The 20156-nt window shown below is 40.3% G+C and overlaps 2 protein-coding genes and 1 long non-coding RNA gene across 3 annotated transcripts; 1 reads left to right on the plus strand and 2 right to left on the minus strand.

Annotated features, from left to right (window-relative positions):
• Positions 1-821: 821 nt before the first annotated feature.
• On the minus strand, positions 822-3215 carry LOC131456821 (cornifelin homolog A-like). Its single transcript, XM_058625473.1, has 4 exons — positions 3110-3215; positions 2386-2509; positions 1933-2087; positions 822-1030 (listed from the first exon to the last, which is right to left on the minus strand). Exons 2-4 carry the CDS (start codon positions 2489-2491, stop codon positions 911-913), a joined length of 381 nt encoding a protein of 126 aa, XP_058481456.1. The 5' UTR covers positions 2492-2509; positions 3110-3215; the 3' UTR covers positions 822-910.
• Positions 3216-4051: 836 nt separating this feature from the next.
• LOC131456922 (cornifelin homolog B-like) lies at positions 4052-8208 on the minus strand. Its single transcript, XM_058625616.1, has 4 exons — positions 8138-8208; positions 7162-7273; positions 6899-7053; positions 4052-4691 (listed from the first exon to the last, which is right to left on the minus strand). Exons 2-4 carry the CDS (start codon positions 7259-7261, stop codon positions 4530-4532), a joined length of 417 nt encoding a protein of 138 aa, XP_058481599.1. The 5' UTR covers positions 7262-7273; positions 8138-8208; the 3' UTR covers positions 4052-4529.
• A 1759-nt stretch (positions 8209-9967) lies between these two features.
• LOC131457084 (uncharacterized) lies at positions 9968-11819 on the plus strand. The gene is made up of 3 exons (XR_009239978.1): positions 9968-10373; positions 10499-10558; positions 10669-11819. It is a non-coding gene; the product is annotated as an uncharacterized LOC131457084 (long non-coding RNA).
• The last annotated feature ends 8337 nt before the right edge of the window (positions 11820-20156 follow it).

Genomic DNA, 20156 nt, shown 5'->3' on the forward strand with positions numbered 1-20156 from the left:
TGTTGGCAGCTTGTAAGTTTGGCACAGAAAAGAAACCAGTTAAATTAAATGAGTGTGCGTATGTCTTTAATTTAAATTAGAATTTATTTAAAGGATAGCGTCTTAAGATGTTGCATCTCATTTTGAGGGGGTCCAATGTGCACAAATAAAACTAACAAACAACCAAACAAAAACAACAGCACAAGCATACATGATAAATACATGGATACAGACAGCTCTCACACCCTCCACCCTCCACCCCCAGCCATCAGCTGATATTTTCTTTATTTAACAGAGTCCCCTGATATATAAATCTCTTATGTGAGGGAGACCTGACCAGGAAAACCCCTGCAGCTACAGTTCAGTTAAATAATACACATACAAATATACAATACAACATGTAAAACAACAGTCCCACTTAAGTACAGGGGGGATTTTCTGTCCAGGGAGGTTGTGCTATCAATAAAACATAAAGAAAAAGACAGAGAACATATTTAACACAATGGTGTGGTGAAATCTGTTAACTCGGCTGTTGTGACTTCACACAACTTAACATGTTCTCAAATGACAAGGGAAACATTTCTTGAAAGAGTGAATACAGGTATAGTGGATCTAAGAAAAAGAGGGACATGATAGTCAGATGGAGCTTTGCTGTGGAAAGACTTTACATGACATACCCACACCTATATACATATGTGCATATACATATGAATATATATATATATATATACTGTATACCATCACAAAAAACAAACGTGGTGGAAAAAGGATGGATTTAAAATGATTAAGTTCAAAATTGTGCCACAGAGGCTAAGAATCTGCTTAGCTCTTTCCTTGTCCTCCCAGGAAAATAATGAAATCAGCTGCTCAGTGACATAGCACAGCGCCACTGAACTCCCTGATGATGATGATGTTCATTTCACTCAAGATATCAGCGCGATATGACGACAGAGAAGACGGGGTTCTTCCTTGTTTTGATTTCTCTTGCGATCTGACACCAGGTGCAGGGCCCACAGAAGTAGGACAACACGCAGTCTTTGCAGATCGAGCCCTACGAGGATGAAGACACACAATATGTTGACATAACTTGTGAAAAAACTTTTGTGTTCTCCTATTAGTCTGACTACAAGTGTACTGAATTGTATTTCTCTTAGTCCGACTAACATAATCTACCTATGTCACCACCTAGCTTCATGGAGTTGGACACATACTTAATTCCCCTCTAATGCTTGTATTGTATACACAGACAAGAACAGCACTCCAATTAAACAGCATAACATAGGAGTAGAGGGAGCAGCGGGGTATAATATGGAGTATGAAAAATGCACAATAGTTATGGAATTTAATGATTATATCCAACAACAAACACCTGTTTTGAACTCTAGAAATTTGAAATTGACCAGAACATTCACATGTTACCTGCGACTGGGCTCCTACCCGACGATACTGGCTGTTATTTACACAGTGTTCACTCATGAATGGGAACACGAGTTACAAAAGTGGCATCATGTTCTACTGGAGAAGTCCAGAAACTAGTGATTGAGACCATTACGTCCTCCAGAAAATGCTTGATGTTATAAAACAAGTGAGAAAGACTTCCATTCAAACTGAATTCTTTTGGAAACTAACGGTATCGCCCCCTGGTAACTACTAGACAAGTATACTGCTGTTTTCTTTTGTCTTACTTGCTGCATCCTAATCACTCAGGGCTCGGGATCTACTTTAAGAAGATAACTGAAACAAAGGAACAGCCCTCTTTAACGACCTAACTCAACTGCGTGAGCTCCCGCAGGCTGATAAGGAATGTGAAACCAGATTGTGTCAAGTACAAGTATTCAAGTCATCAGAGATCAGATAAAGAGTGAAGGCAACAGTGACCTTTACGCGGGATAACACTGTGCTTTGAAAGTGCAGCTGAGGTTGAGGGTAAAACAGCTTGGTTGGTGTCTGTACCTCAATGCCATATCTCGTACGTACTGCCACCCTGAGGGATGTCGTCATTGGTGGAATGCATCCATAAGCGTCTAGCAGTGGTAAACACACACACTCCCCGGCCTCGTATGATGTCTTACAGGTGAAGCAGGGAAGACACCAGCAGGCCAAGCAACCTGCAAAAAAGAACACAGCCAGGTCACATCAAGAGAAGAAGAGGAGAGATACATTTAATACACACATGTGCGCACACATTTATAGACTGGTCATGCACAACATCGCATAAATACTTGGCTACCCCCACTGATCACTTATCTGCCCTCTGCTGGCATTCCTGTGATTTGAATGGATTTAGATAGCGTGCGTTTGTCTCTGCACGTGGACTCAATACTGTACACACAATCTCTCCCATCTTATCACGCACTCTGTAAAAAACAGAGTCAGGATATCGGCACACAAATCAAGATCACTCACACATGGGCAGGTCTTCACAGCAGTCACAGATGTCAGAGGTCCATTGGTTGGATACAGCGCTCATGACATAGGGTTGGGGTTGGGTCATCACCAAGTTTGTCGTCATGGCTGCAGCTTCAGTGAACTATTTCAAACGAGCAAATCATCACATACTCTGTGTACTCTTTTAAATGTACTGGACTCCTCAAGATCATATGTCATGCCATTGTAGGTTTCTGCATAAGGAAGTCTTGCATTGGATCACACAGGACATAGTGGTCATGTGCCCCGTGCTGTAATCCTCCACCTGTGAACCTCCACCTGTTTTCCATCAGAGTCTAACAGTTTAACACGTTGTTAAATGTCTACGTCTAACTGTATTTCAATTTGTTGGAGAAAATGAGGGTGACGGTAGAAGTGCTAATCAGGCCCAGGTTGCAAATATGTTAAATATTCACATTTTTTTAGAAGCACCTGGTTGTCTGCGTAAAAGTTCCTCTCTCGCATGTATATCCAATTGACTTACTTATGCATTTTGTGTATACTTTGTCACTTTACAAACGTTGATTCAACACCTACTGCATACAACTGTATGCAGAAATGCAACATTAATACCGTTCGCTACGCAGTGTTCAGTTGAAATTAAATGTGGTGAATCACAGAAATATAATGTTTCCCCCGCGTTTGCATGCTCTTATAGTACACAGTCTACAGCCCAGTATGGAGCCATCTTTATTTGTCTTACCTTTGTGTTCGTCTGGAGAGCGTGAGTGGACGACTGACGAGTTTGCTGGCCAGTGTGGCGTCTTATAGACCCGCTGATGCATGGTGAGCGTGACAGGACATTAGGGAACGTGGCACCTGACTGGTCTGTCCAGTCTGACAGACATCAGGCTATCAGACTGTCACGCATCCTTCTAAAGCTCAGACGTCATCATGCCACAAAATGACTTCATCTTCGCCATGAGTTGGTCTCAGTCCTTCGATGAAGGAATGTGATAAGAGCAGGAGACAATGTCCTAGAGTATCTGTCCTCTGTGCCTTCATAACACTGACAGAAGGAGACTTTTTTTGAGATTAGCATCTGATTTATTGGAACTGATACAAACTATTTGAATGATCTGTATGTTTGTCTGACACACGTGTGGTAGTCTTGTTGTGACTCATCTGAAATACTTAAAAAATACACAAACGGACAAAAGGTGAGGTTTTTGCTCACGTTTTCACCCTGAACATGTCTGCTAACAGTCCAGCCCAAAGTGACATAATGAGCATACCTTTTGTGCTTTTTTCACTTTATCACTTATCAGCCAAATGCACCACAAGCAGTTAACACACAATCACATTCATATCCACCTGAAGACGTCATAAAGTAACATCCATTTGCTTCAGAAGCATTAGTTTACACTTATCAGATGTTTGCAGAGGTGCAACATACCATCCTAGTAAACAGGTTGTTAGTTTAACTTTGTAATACTTCTGTTCACTCCTGACTCCTTGTTGAAGCAGCAAGCAACATTTGCTGTCCATCTTTGAAAAGAAAGGCAATAAGAGTGTATAATTTGTCTTTTGCTATGGCCCCTTTTGCTTAAAGGGGCATGTAGAATAAAGGGAAAGGCATGCATTTGTAATTAAATCATTTATTTGCGAAACACAACTTTAACCAAAAACTGAAATGTAATGTGGATGTCGGAAAACTGTGGATGAATGTTTTGTTTCATGTTCATTATTTTAAATTGTGTTTTGGCCTGCTGCGGCAACATGGTGGCACAAGATGGCGGACTCTGTAAAGCGAGGCCCTTGCATAAAGTACAAATCAAAGGCTTATTCTGAGGCTACGAAAAGTAAACCCTTTATTTTAATATATTAAAGCTATTATACATTTATACAAACATACTTATGTACGGCATTTTTTTTTTAATTTCTACCAATAAACCCCCATAAGTGTTTCACACTGGACCTTTAAATGACCTTTCTCACGGTTCCTTCTCTTCATATTAGACAAAATCAACTTGCCTCTCAGTGGGATACATTGTGACCCTGCTGAAGTATCTGAGCTGAAAGGGAGCGGCTGCAGGATGGAGGAAGTGTGATTAAATCAGGCCCTGTGCTCTGGAGGACTGGTAGCAGCAAAAAAAAAAGAAGAAAAAAAGTGTTGTATATGTCTAGACTAAGTGCGCCCCCTGCAGGGAGGTCAGGGAAGTGTATCTGGCTGATGAGGAGGAGGAAGCGTGGGATGCTGCTCTTCTCTTCAGCTCCCTGGAGATCTGGAGCCAGGACAGTGGATAGCAGCAGCATCCGTACAAGCAGTCGCTCCACACACTCCCCTGTACGATACAAAGAGTTGCATTAAGGCGCACAAAGAGACAATGCAGAACACTGTGGTACTCTTTTATAAGCTTCTTTCATGTTCATATTTAGGATAGCAACATTTACAGTTTGAAGTGTAACTTTTTTTCATTTTGAAATTTCTCATAATTTTACCACTATTGTTATTCATGACAAAAGTAAAATGGAAGCGAGGTTTCCCATCGCCGAGTCTTTACTCTGTAACAGAAACCATGATGAGTGTGTGAGCAACATCAAGGTAGAGAAGCTGGTGGGTGAGATTTGGTAAACTGATGGCGTCTGAGAGAGAGAGAGAGAGAGAGAGACAGTCAGAAGGCAGGTGCTCTGTGCATGAGTCAGCACTGCAACGCCAAACTCAAGATGAAGAGTGTTTATCTCCTTCAGCTTCAATTCTGTCGAGTCAAATCGTATCACATTATATCACAAAATGGCTGCTGTGCAATAATAAAAACAGCGTTTCAAGATTCACATTATTAAGTGCTTCATTGCAGCAGATGAAACCGGACAAACAAAATAATCTCCTTTAAAAGAAACTCATTCAAAGAATTTGGCACACACAGCAGAATTAAGTCTCAAATAAAGTCTTTCAGTCTTTTATGAACAGATGACTCAGAAATGATGTAGTCAACTCTTTTCTCCCATTATTTTTTAAATGCATGTGCAATCTTTTTTTAATCCTCCACACATTTTATTGATTGATGGCCATCCGGATGTGGAGAGGATTTCAACAAATGACAGACTTTCTTCTTGAGCATCAGCATCAACTCTACTCTGTCTCTATAGTGAATTCAACGTGGGAGGGTGATATTAACTAAAATTATCAGTCTGCCTACATCCAGGGATGCACAAAACACAACATATAAACCTTTTCAAACTGTCAAACCACACAGCTTGCATGGTGCTTGTTTTGGGGAGGTAAAGACCACAATGTGTAGCAGAATATCAGAATTTTTACGGCAAGCTCATCCAGAATCCATATCACAATGGCAGAGGTCACGCTGCCGCCCTTAGTGAGAGAATGTTTGTCTTGCTTTACGAACAACATGCTGGGACTCGTTTATATAAGAACTTATCTGGCATCTTTCTACGCTCATGCTGTGCAGTATTGACAGCGATTTCTTTCACGGCCCACTCCACCTCCAGAAGAGCAAGCAAACATAACCAACCACCTCCTTCTCTCCGATGGCAGCGCTCCAGCCTCTGCCTGCCTGGCCTCCAACCGTTCCCACCTCCTGCTTTGTCTTCACTGTCCCAGAAACAGCTTATTATCCACTGTCAAACTCACACCTTGTCCCTGGTATGTGCTGTTTGCCTGTTGAAAATCTGTTGCGACAGAGACCTGGTGTCTGTTGCCGTCTGTGTTCACACGTGCACGTGTATGACAGGTTTGATGCATCTTAAAGAGTCAGTTAGCTGTTTATTCAGTAAGTTAGTTCTAGTTCTAGGGTGTGTATGCATCATCCATATACAGTATATCCTTATCCGATGTTTGCTCAAAGCGTTTGCCCACATTGCTTAACACTCAGCGTCGTTACTCACGTCCAGTAAAGTTGAGAGTTATTTCCCTGCTGTGCTCTTATTGTGTTTCATCACTGAAACCTCTCACTGCCTCCTAATCATTCAAAGCCCCAGCAGCTCGGTGTAAATGAGCTGGAGACACAGCAGAGAGCAAAATCCATCAGCCACATTGTCCGCTCTTACGTTTATCGACAACACCAGCGCTTACAAGGACCACCCAGGCTGATTGAAAGAATTTCATCACAAATCTAACTCCCACACATTCTCCTCGCTCCAAAGAGAAAAAAACTTTCATACCGGGAAAGACAAATGTGCACCATGTCCATGTGTTAGAGTGGATTTCCAACACAGTGTTAAATCAACACTTAAGTTAATTTAACACAGTGTCCGAGTGTATTTTGGTCCTTATCAGAATTGATGTTAAATTAACTCTTTCCTAGGGGGCATTTTTCTCAATAGCTCTGAAAGAGTCATTGAACTTTGACACTGCATATTTAACACTGCGAAATTTACTGTGAACATCTGACCACATCTGGCATAACAGAAATGTCTTTTAATTAAGACATTTTGTTAGCTTTGTGTGTTTGCCATGTCTCGTGTAATGTATTCTTCTTCTTTTTCATCTCCTTTTATCATTATTATTATTATTATTATCATTGAGCATTACCTGTATGCCATATCTTTCCCTGACAGATGCCCTCATGGCGAGTGCGGCCGGCGGTACACAGCCAATACAATCCAGCAGAGGGAGACAGGGACACGCACCCACTGCACTGGTCACCTTGCAGGTAAACAATGGGAGGCAACACAGGGCAAAGCAGCCTGAACACACAAAAACAGACGCACACAAAATGTCATCACAACATTTTACACAATGCACTGACTGATCAGTGGTCAGATACACCTTCACATACATAGTTGTGTACTTACAGTCCCCGATGTCTTTATGGCACTCACACAGACCAGTGCTCCACTGATCTGCCTCATGGACCCGACTCTCCGGTTGGACCTGGACCACCCGCTGAGACATAGTATAGCAGAACTGTCCATCCACAGGCAGAATAAAACACAATATAATCGCACAATAAAATACACAAGATACTGCAGAGGAGCAGTTACTTTCTGGTTGTTGGGTTCAAACTTATGACTTTGCAATTGTAACCTGTGAAGAATGGGTCTTGGGTTCTCATTATATTTGCTTATTTCCTTCCATTGTTGTACACTGTAAAAGCACATATCAGACCTCTGGGATACATTAAGAATTATTCTTATGTACTTTTGAATACAAAACAACGCATTATACTGTTTTTATGCTGATGATATCATTTTGTATATTCATCTGTAAAGCTATGGCGTGAAATGTGGTTAAAGTGGTGTGAATGTACGTTCAATCAGAACTTAACTTAGAAGGAAGACAGTCTATACTACATACATCATTTGCATCTGTAGTCCCTGGGCTGGTGAACCGACACAAGAATACACACACACACACACACACACACAGCACTGAGCTTGTGTAAACATTGCTGGTTACTTATTGATCAATTCCTGTGTCAGCTGTTACAGTATGTTTCCTCCAAAACATGCAAATCAGCAGAATGCAGACCCGATATAAAATCAGTTGACGATTATAAATGGACCGGTCTGATCTTAGAGGATCACAGGAATCCTTTCTCTCAGCCGAAAGATAACAGTAACAATCCGTAAACGTGCTGGCTGAGAACAAACTTGCACACTTCTTTAACACTGCTCTTCTTTTGGTTATTCTTCAACCACAAACTGACTCACGGGAGGATTTGTCCAAATGACCTTTCCTTGTCATTGTGTGTGGCTCAGCAGATAATTAGAGAATGATTCATTCTACACAGGGTGAAGTCTGAGTGAAAATATGTGATCAGGGACCTACCTGTTTTAGAGTTAAGTTATTTAAAATCCTTGGAAGAGCAAGTGACTTTTTCTCTATTCCGGTCTTCTCTCTGTGACTTTCACATTCGTGTGTGTGTGTGTGTGTGTGCTTTGCTTTGCTTACTGCAATGTTTTGGTGTAAATATGAAGCTGCAGTGCCAGATACGATGGGTAAACATGTCCCTCCGCTCCCATGACTGCTGACCTGCATTATTTTGGGTCTGCAAACGAGAGAGTAGCTGATGACTAAGAGGAAGCCCTGACACTGTTAATCCGAATCAGCTATTTGCTCACCCACATACGACCAATTCCTCAATTATCAGTTTGTGCCCCTGTGGAAAAGGAGAGTTTTTCTGGTTTGAGAGTCTCAGCACAGCACGCTCCAAATATTTCACGGTTGACTAACAGCAAAATGTCCTCACGGTCCATTTTTGATCACCGCTTGGATCCGTTTTGGAAATGCACGTTAGAGCTTCATCAGCAATCCACATTAGGATGTCAGAAATACAAAGTGATGGAACGTCATCATTTGAAAACGTTATCGTGAGGATCTCAGAGAACCTACTGTTGTACTGTGATATCTCAATATATCTCACTGTCCTGGCAGGTGAAACCAGAGATTGGAAAAGGCGCTTTAGTGGGAATTCTACCCACATTGAGCAAGTCTCTTCCATAAGGGCTTGAGCTGACATGTTGGGATCACACAGGAGATGAACAGAGTGGGCATTCTTTTAGGCAGAAGGAAGATAGATATCTGATTCTTCGCCATGTTCAAGTCAACTTTATTTCTGAAGCACATTCAAAACAATCAGACTTTTATAATACAAAGCAGTACAATAACAATATAGAATGGTTTAAAAGTTAAAATAAGATCACAATGGGGGCCACACCGGTCCAGGGTCAGGTTGCACAAATTTAATCTGTCTATGAATTTGGAGTAATGTGTTCTTAGTTCCTACAGCTTCCTATAGCTGCATTCACCACATTATATTCTACATATCTGCAGCTGCTTTCATTTGAGTCAATTCAATTACAATGCTCCTTATGCGTGTGCAGGATTTTTCTGTACTTCCTTTATTATTTTACCTCAAGCTCATTTGTAACCAAACAAAAAAATCTCCTGTGAAAAACTCCATATGTACGGAATTAGATTTGTGTCAATATTTTCAAACAACACTCTTCACGAAGCAAGCAACACTTAATGAATTGAGCAAACAAAAATGAACCACACAATCGAAATACACAAATTGCAAATGAAATGTAAAAACGATGTAATCATTAAACAAATTTGTTTGAAAATACACTTTTTGTTTGCAATGATTGGGATTTTGTTTACTCAGACTCTACTGGATTTGCGCTCCCTGAAAAAAGCAATATTTTTGAATGATTAAATCGTTTAAATGTATTTGCAATTTGCGTATTTTGATTGTGTGGTTCATTTTTGCTTGCTCAATTCCTAAAGTGTTGTTTGTGTCTTAAAAGGTGTCGTTTGAAAATAAATATGACTTCATACTCATATACTACATATAATTTCAATCAAGTCATTTTGAATAACAAACAACTTCTAGTTTGAGTTTAGGAGCTGCAATCATTTCAAACAACTATATTTTATTATTAGTTGTACGAGCCCTTGGCCTTACAACAGGTAGAGGAGAACTGTGGTCCATCATCTGTGAAATATAGCCCTCATGTGTGGACTGTTGTCATTTAAAACAGCAAATAGCTTTTAAGACACAACAGGTAAGAGCTGCAATAATATACTGGTGAAGTATAAAGTGCATTTTCCAGGTTGTTTTGCTTCTTTGCGAGTATTTCCGCAGCAGCGGAAGTAATTAGTGCATGATGGCGTGCAGCTGATGACTGAATGTGTATCAGGTGTGTCGGTGCTGCCTTCTCTCTCTTTGTCGCTCTTCCACACAGTCAACACGTCGCATTATCGTTCAGACGCAGGAAACAAGCAGCAACAGCTCAAACACACAAACGTAAAGTCGTTTTTAATACGAAGTTGAAAAATGTTCCGGAGATTCTGACTGAGGAAGACCGTTTTTTATTTTGTTTTTAAAAACGCCGCGCTGCCCACATCACCGCGTGTGACGTCAGACCCTCGAAGAAGCGCCATTAATTCCAACACTGGTGTGGTTATACTTTATATTATTACCTTGTTTAGCGTTACTAATGTGGGCAGAAGGCGAGAGACTGTTTTATACCTGGCCCAGATTCATGAGTCATCCTGAAAGGTCAGTAACTTCTTTAATTATTAATGTATAATCAGTGCCAGGTGTGGTGTTGGAGTTAAAGTCGGTTGTATTTTAAATTTCTCTCTTTCTAAATATATTTTTTTTAATTTTTAATTTTTTTACAGTTCCTCGAGATCATGCTGAGCACACCTGCCTTTACAACACACCTGAGAATCACTGAACAGGTGAGTGACGCTTTGAATGACAATCACTGCCTAAGTGGAACAACAAACATGTTTATAAAGTGATTATTTTTCTATCTTTCGAATGTTACATCTGTTTTTCCTCCCTCAAGGTTGAAACTTCATGAAGATCTTCAAACAGTAAGGGGTCATTCTTTTTATCGTGGGTGTTGCTGTACTCCCACTTTATCCTGTTGCTTGGCCATATGTGTACATTTAATATGGCCGCCGTGCCATTCTGACTTGTTCTTTTAGAATAGAATACAATAGAATATCTTTATTTGTCATTGTAATAGGTACAACAAAATTAAGTGTATTCCTATGGACATAAAAAAGCCATATCCCACCCATACGCATCCACATTCATAAGATGTAAAACATAAAAGCTATGCTTTGGTTTTTAACACAGTGATCTATCAACTATTTTGATGGCATGTCCACATCTAAGTCTCCTTTTATTTCTTGAATAGCTGTGGAGAATAACACGTGGTACAATAACCATGAGCAGTGTAAATAATTCAAAATGAATCTGCCTGTACTCTTTCTGCACTGCCCATTAGTCGAAAGTGCAGTCTTAAATCCATCACCCCCAAAATGTATTGTTCTTTGTGGTTCACTTTAGAAGTGTAGGGCTGGCTTGTCTATCTCTGCCAAATTGGCTTTTATCTGGAGACTAATTTTCTGTATTTCTGTTTTATCCGTGTATTATGTTGGGAGGCCTCCCATCAGGGGAATTTAACCTACCCCTGCAAAACTTTGCGACGCTTTTGAAGGATATTTAATATAGGAATATAATATTTAATTCACCTAACTTGACGGTTTCATACTTGGAATTCACCGCACTTGATGGGTAGAGTACTGAATAGACGCGTGTTTAGGTTCTCTGGAGACGAGCAAATTTGGCAGAGACAGATTTATTGATATGTAGCAGATGTACACCAAATTCTATCTACTATACCAAGTTACCTGCTATTAACCTACTTGAAATTAAAACATTATACCATGGGCTGAAATCCACAGGTCTCGTGTGTTCAAGGGCATTAGTAATGGGGCTATATACTAAGATGTGCAGCTGTTTGTTTTTGCTATGGGACATTGGCTTGTGAAATGCGCCTCATCTTATCAGAATTTGGTCATTTAACTTTACCACGTTTAATTGACTGAGACGACTAAGCATGATTTTATTTTATGATGGGCTATGGGAAACCTACACACCTGAATATTTAATTGTATCATCATATTATCTGTAACTGTCACCAATCATCTGACTTACCCAAAGCAATGATCAGACATCAGTCACTTGCATCACGCTTCCACTAGTCAGCTTGACTTGTCGTTTAAGATGATGCTGAATCTAATGTCAGGGTTTGTTGCAGGTGAAACTATGATTACCTTGATGTTTGAACAGTCTCCCTCTGCTCCTGATTCTGCAGCCTCCTCTGAAGTTTCTCTCGACTCCAACCCTTGTTAGGCGTCACATAAAATCATCCCACATCCTTGTCCCTGTGTCTTTTCTCTTTCTGCAGACTTTCAGCACTCACTGCTGCTGTTGTCACATTTGCTGAAGGTGCCATTTCCTAATTCAGCATGGCTTTTCATGTGTTGAGTAAGATGTGTCATTAGACCACCAAAGCAAACAACTTGATGCTTTATTCAAATTGCTGTAATGTTAATTAAATAACTGACATTTTCTAAAACATTTGAGATAAGATTCTGAGTGTCCGTCGTCTGACCCTTTAGTCGGTCAGGGTTTAATGAGCTGGATTTCTGTAACACTACAAGGAACAAGGTAAACTGAGTCGACTCGAGGAGAATTCTCCTTCCCCTTCTTCCCTGTGTGCAATGGAAAACTGACATTGACCCTGACTGTTGCATGCCATGGCTGTGCAGTTTCCAAAACCAGACAAGGATCCATCTGGTTCTGTGAATCAGCTCACCATAGCATAGTGTTAGCCCCTTTATATTAGTCATGATTCACTTGTAAACCAAGTGAGTCTGATCTCTTTTGAATATCGCACAGTCCAAGTTGTAAGCTTTGTGAATGGTCCACTGCCACATCTTACCAAACATGGAAGTCATGCTGAAGTTGGAAACCCTTTGCAGATGTGTAGATGGTAGTGGTGATTGTTGAGAGGCTGCATAAAGAGAATGAGATCCAAGGACAACAATGTGGGATTATTTTCATGTGAAGCCAAATGGGTGTTGAAGCTGTGAGCAACTTTGGGAGAGGCCACAGAGACGAGAGCAGAGGAAGAGCTGTCTAGACATCTTGGTGATGGTGGTTTCTCCTGTCACTGACCAAGATACTGGATTTAGGGTCGTTCCAAATGACAAGCCATGATGGCCAGTTAAAGCATGAAGTGAATGTCGGATGTCTGGTTGTTGCTTTTGAGAAAGTCAACAGTTTGCACACATGCAGGATAGAGGCAGTGGCAGTCTGATGCATTTGTATGTTATTAAAATGTGTTTCAGTCAGGGAAAAGGTATTTTGAGATAATGTGTGGTGCTGATGGCATTTTTTTTTTCAGTGTTGAAAGTCCCCAAACCAAAATCATTTCTGTTGCAAAATGTACACCAACCTTTACTTATACAGGCTCTAATACTTGTGCTGAAACTGGTCTTGACAAATTGCTTTACCATTCTAAAACTACACCACAACGGTTGTTATCAAAATGCTCCTTTCTCACTGGAAGCTCCTCATTCTCATAAATTGAATACACTAAACACAAGGAGTTGTGCTCATGTAGAATTTCAGGACTCTACTAACAATGCGGCGACACGGTTTAATTAAAATGTTCGAGCGTTCAGTCTGTATCGAAGAGACTGTAGAAATGGGGTGGGGGCAGGCAGGGGTGAGAATGAGGTGTACTCCTGTGGGCCTCGACTGGATCAAAACCAAAGTGAATAGGTGAGATGTGTGCCCCTCAACATTTACATTTGATAAGCTGTAGGAGGAATGCAAACAAAATATCTAATTGTTGTTTTTGACTGAAGGTGCAGAACACATGGACAAGATGTTGATGGAGGTCTGCCAGTTCAGTGTTCTGTGAATGGATGCAAGGTGTGTTCAGGTACAGGTATGTTCTTTCAGATTGTGTTCACCCCCCCTTTAACTTTGCCTGCCTTATACTTGCATTAATTAAACAGCCCCAACCTTGATTTGCAAATAAAGAAGAAAAACAAACTTTTTCAATCAATTTTGTATTTGCATGTCTCAAATCTAATTGAATTCAATGGTTTAACCTTTTTAACAGTGACTACATAACACAATGACCATTTCCAAATCGTATGATGCATATGTTAAATAAAAAGAAAATGATGACATCTTGTGATTATTAGGTGATTATTTCCATGTTTTTTCTTTCACTCACTGCTGCTGTTCCCACATTTGCTGAAGGTGCCATTTCCATGTTTTTTTCTTTCTTTCTATTCAATTCAATTTCATTTATATAGCGCCACATAACATACATTATTTCAAGGCACTGTACTAAGACAACATCAAGGAGAGCAGAGAAACCCAACATTTCACACAATGAGCAAGCATTAGGCATCAGTGGAGTGAAATTAACTCCCTTTTTAACAGGAAGAAATCTCTGACAGAGCCACACTCAGATGTGCAGCCATCTGCTTTGACCGGTTGGGGTGAAAAGGACAAATGGGGGACAGAGGAGAGGTGGGGGACAGAAAGGACAAGAGGGAGATGAGGTAGAGACAGAAGAGAGAGAGACCAGGAGCAGATATACAACAATTGTATGAAGTTTATACAGGACAGTTCTGAGTCAGTGATGACATGTTTATAGAACTACAATGCAATTTATATAAGCAGCAGCAGAGACTGCTAAAACTGATACTGGTATCGACTTAATTATAGCATAATGATATGTATGATAATAGCCTCAAATCTGGATCCTGCTACCTGCAAGATGAGGACACAGCAAGGAAAGGAAGGAAAGACACAAACTAGAGAGAGGGAACAAGGTTAATGACATATATAAAAGTCATATTCGTACGCTGAGCACTAATGTTGCATCTGTTTTCCCTCCAAGGTTGAAACTTCATGAAGATCTTCAAACAGTAAGAGACATTTTTGGTGTTCTGGGTGTTGCTTGTTTTGTGACTGATCTTGGTCCTGCATGGTCAGTTTTGTTGAGGAACACAAAGATGGACAGATGTGGAGCAAAGTCTGAAGTTTTTGTTGAAAGTGTAACAGGGCACTGATCTTTTGGGGCCTGTTGCATGACTATGAATTGGTTTAATGAACCTGATATCTAATGCAATTTTTTCTTATATCTTCAGTGGGTAAATGTAATTTCTTTATTTTTGGATGGCTGCTATGTCTGCCTCTGTATTCAAGGTTTGTGCCATGAATGATGTTGGCTGCCAGGCCCCATTTATGCCGTCTCATGCTTCAGTGCTCATCTACACTGAATGTATCTTGACTGGCCTCTATGCCACAGTGCCTTAGCTTTAAATCTGTCTGTGTCCAAAATGGCAGCAAAATGTCCTGATCATGTTTAGTGTTGACAGTGTCACAATTATTTAAAAAGAAAAAAACAAAACAACTATCTGTACTAAAGCTGTCATTTGGGTCACATGTTTCTCTGATATTTGATGAAAAGTATGCCCAATTACATCATACATCTTCATTTTGTACTCATGGACTGAAAGTCTTACTTAATCTGTTGACCAGTTTAATTGATCAGTATAGTGATTTAATCGCTTTAAATTACTAACCGCTTAACCTTATAACATTCCTCAACTGTTAACTGCTTATGCTTTAGTAACAGGTTGCTCATTCTGATTGTTTGGAGGAGTTTAAATTAGCATTATTGCTGTTAATATCAGTGACAGTATTAATTAATGCTGTAGTGGTAATTCAGCCCATAGACTGATTTAAACTGCCCATTAGTCGAAAGTGCAGTCTTAAATCCATCACCCCAAAATGTATTGTTTGTGGTTACTTTACTGTAGTGGTGTAGGGCTGGCTTGTCTCTCTCTGCTAAGTTTGCGTTCATCTGGAGACTAATTTGAAACGTATTCCTGTGTTAGTCGTGTATTATGTTGGGAGGCCTCCCATCAGGGGAATTTAACCTACCCCTGTAAAACCTTGCGACGCTTTTGAAGGATATTTTGAACAGTTTCATACATGAAATTCACCTAACTTGATGTGTAGTGTACAGAATAGATGCGCGTTTAGATTCTCTGGAGACGAGCGAACCTGGCAGAGACAGATTGTGTTCCAGTTTTACACCAGATTTTACTATTTGCTACTAAGTTATCTGTTCTTAACCTACTTAAAATGAAAACATAGCATGGGCTGACATTCACAGGATGCTTCAGGGCATTTGTAATGGGGTTATGTAGTAAGATGTGTTAACGTGACAGTGTGCAGCTGTTCATGTTTGCTATGGGACATTAACTTGTGGGATTTGCCTCATTTTAGCAGGATTTTATCGTTTGTCTGAAATGAAATGGTTTTGTAAGGGCTCTGGGAAACCGACACACCTGAATATTTAATTGTATCATCCATTATCTGTAACTGTCACCAATCGTCTGACTTACCAAAGGTAATGATCAGGCATCAGTCACTTGCATCACTCTTCCACTAGTCAGCTTGACTTGTCATTTGAGATGATGCTGAATCTAATGTCAGGGTTTGTTGCAGGTGAAACTATGATTACCTTGATGTTTGGACAGTCTCCCTCTGCTCCTGATTCTGCAGCCTCCTCTGAAGTTTCTCTCTACTCCAACCCTTGTTAGGCGTCACATAAAATCATCCCACATCCTTGTCCCTGTGTCTTTTCTCTTTCTGCAGACTTTCAGCACTCACTGCTGCTGTTGTCACATTTGCTGAAGGTGCCATTTCCTAATTCAGCATGGCTTTTCATGTGTTGAGTAAGATGTGTCATTAGACCACCAAAGCAAACAACTTGATGCTTTATTCAAATTTGCTGTAATGTTAATTAAATAACTGACATTTTCTAAAACATTTGAGATAAGATTCTGAGCGTCCGTCGTCTGACCCTTTAGTCGGTCAGGGTTTAATGAGCTGGATTTCTGTAACACTACAAGGAACAAGGTAAACTGAGTCGACTCGAGGAGATTTCTCCTTCCCCTTCTTCCCTGTGTGCAATGGAAAACTGACATTGACCCTGACTGTTGCATGCCATGGCTGTGCAGTTTCCAAAACCAGACAAGGATCCATCTGGTTCTGTGAATCAGCTCACCATAGCATGGTGTTAGCCCCTTTATATTAGTCATGATTCACTTGTAAACAAAGTGAGTCTGATCTCTTTTGAATATCGCACAGTCCAAGTTGTAAGCTTTGTGAATGGTCCACTGCCACATCTTACCAAACATGGAAGTCATGCTGAAGTTGGAAACCCTTTGCAGATGTGAAGATGGTAGTTGTGATTGTTGAGAGGCTGCATAAAGAGAATGAGATCCAAGGACAACAATGTGGGATTATTTTCATGTGAAGCCAAATGGGCGTTGAAGCTGTGAGAAACTTTGGGAGAGGCCACAGAGACGAGAGCCGAGGAAGAACTGTCTAGACATCTTGGTGATGGTGGTTTCTCATGTCACTGACCAAGATACTGGATTTAGGGTCATTCCAAATGACAAGCCATGATGGCCAGTTGAAGCATGAAGTGAATGTTGGATGTCTGGTTGTTGCTTTTTAGAAAGTCAACAAGGTGGAGGGTGAAGTACCAGTTTTTCAGTGTTGGACCCATGCAGGACAGAGGCAGTGGTGATCTGCTGCACTTGACTATTTGTATGTTAACATGGAAATGTGTTTCAGTGAGGAGAGTCATTTTGAGATAATGGGATCATCTGTGGTTCTGATGGCTTTTATTTTTCCAGTGTCGCTTACCAAAATCTGTAGCAAAATGATCAGTGAAATTCAATCCGACACCAACCTTTTACTTATACGGGTTCTAATACTTGTGCTGAAACTGGTCTCGACGAATGAAAAATGACACCACAACACTTGATATCAAATCTCGATGTGGTCATAAACCTAATGCACTAAACACAAGGAGGTTGAGCTCATGTAGAATTGCAGGACTCTATGTGGAGACATGGTTTAATTTAAATGTTAGGACATTCAGTCTGTATTGAAGAGACTGTAGTAAGGAGCTCTCCTGTGGGCCTGGATCGGATCAAAACCCATAACAGGTGAGTAACAGGTGTGTGCAACCTCAACATTTGATAAACAACAATAGGTGGATTTCAAACAAAATATCTAATTGTTCTTTTTGACTGAAGGTGCAGAACACATGGGCAGATGTTGATGGAGGCTGTCTGTTCAGTGAATGAATGTAGGACTCTGACCTGAAGGAGGTGGCCAAGGTGCATCAAGCTCTCAATGACGAAAAAACCCTCATTGCCACAAGGTGTTTTCAGGTACAGGTATGTTCTTTCAGATTTTATCCACTCCCCTTTTAAGTTTGCCTGCGTAATACTTGCATTGTCTCTTTGTTTTCAGATATTCCACATTAAAACCTGCTCCCTGCCCCAACTAGAAGTCACCACCAAACGACTGCTTCACGTCTGCTACTGCTCCATTCTACAAGTAATCAATGTATTGTACTGTACCACATAAAACCATAGACTATCCCAATACATTATCTACTGCCTACATTTACAGTTACACATCACTCTCTACAGACTCTAAATTCAAGTTGGCTTATCACACCAACAGTTGCTTTCCAACGTGGATGAAAAAGCATATTAATGGATTTATTTCTAATCTTCTGTCATCCAAATCTTTATCCGTATTAAAATGCTCAAAATTTAAGCAGCAAATTTTTTTTTTTTTGCATTTTTCTGGGTTTCTCCTACACACGAGAACAAGGTAAACAGTCGACTCATAAGGAGGGTTTTCTCCTTAACCTTCTTCTGTGTGTGAGGGAAATCTAACCGTTGAGTCTCTGTCATGTACCATGTTTGTGCCGTTTCCAAAACCAGATATGGATCCATCTTGTTTTGTGAATCAGCTCAACATGTTACGACAAAACATAGCCAGTAATTGATGTGAACCGTCTTCTTAAGCTACATAAGAGTAGAAAATGTGAGCCTGAAACATTTTGGCAAATCAGGGGGGAAGCGTTTTTAAATCTGCGGATTTAGTGGTCCACTTTTACACTGCTACAAACATTGCACCCACAACACAATACAGCACTCTACAGGTCATATCAATAACACACTGGCATCGCCACAATGTCAAAGTACAATAAGATTATGCAGTTAGAATGTGTTGTTGATCAATGGATTGTGGTTTCTCTCCATCTTTCCCCTCTATTGTCTCTTCCTCCTACCTCTCCTCTCTGACCCCAACCGGCCGAGGCAGATGGCTGCACATTACTGAGTCTGGTTCTGCCAGAGATTTCTTCCTTTCAAAAGGGAGTTTTTTCTCTCCACTGTTGCCAAGTGCTTGCTCAGTGTGTGTTTCTGTTGGGTTTTTCCCCTCCACAGATGCCTTGAAATGTACTGTACATGCAGAGTTTTCGGAAGTTTTATTCTAATAAAACTTTTGCATAAAATGAGGACCGTTTCATTGCATGAATACCAGACCATTTAAAGGTAATGGGTGTTTTGGGAAATAGACTCAATCATGAAGATGAGCTTTTCACCAGCAATGTCTCTTATCCTAGCGCAATAGAATATCATTTGATTCATCGGGTTTAAAGAATACTGACACTTTAGAATGTAAACAAAGAAAATATGTTGACGCAAAATGAAAGTGAACCAAATAAGTTGACAGGTCATACATTCTTTATTGATTTTCAGAATAGATTTGAACTATTAATCGGAGGTTGTATATTTGAAAATATAATTACTGAAAAACCGTATACAGCTGATATTGTGTTAACTTTTTTGCTCAATGGTAACTGAACAGATTTGTAAGTAGCTAATGACCAACAAGTTATACATTGATAATCCACAAAACATAATGGTTTTACGATTCAGCTTTCACAGATTTGAACAATCTTTCTCACAAAAAGATGCAGAATATACATTTTGTCAACCTTACATTTGCAGCATACTAGAGGAATTGATTTAAGGCATAATGTGACATACTCCTGTGACATGTTCGTCAGTGTAGTATGGGGATTTCAATTTTGTGTGATGCGATACATGGTACAAGGTTAACACTCCTGGTGCTAAATCCTACTTCCCTCATGCCAGTGTGATTGGAAAACCAGGTTGCCATGAAGTGCAGATGGCCTTAAACACTTGAAGCTCTAGACATTTGGAGAGGGAACAACAAAAAGTAGAATTAAATGTTTTTTACAGAATACTGAAACAAACCCACTTACAAAAGCATTGCACTTACTGTGGCGGTCTGTTTTGCTGCAGAGGCATTTGATCAGGTCCATTCTCTCTTTATTGTTTGTGGGCGAGAGCGGTAAGGGACACTTTAGCCGGCCGTTGGGGAGAACTGCAGTGCGAACAGAAGTGGTCACTTTAAATTCACAACACAGGAATGCGTGTGTCTTGACAGGACCATGTACAAACCAGGAAACTGAGCAAAGGGCCTCACATTTATAACCAATAACCAGCTTTGGCTATGACATGCTATGACTTGATTTTCCAC

Source organism: Solea solea, chromosome 3 (genome assembly GCF_958295425.1).
Source record: "Solea solea chromosome 3, fSolSol10.1, whole genome shotgun sequence".
NCBI lineage: Eukaryota > Metazoa > Chordata > Actinopteri > Pleuronectiformes > Soleidae > Solea > Solea solea.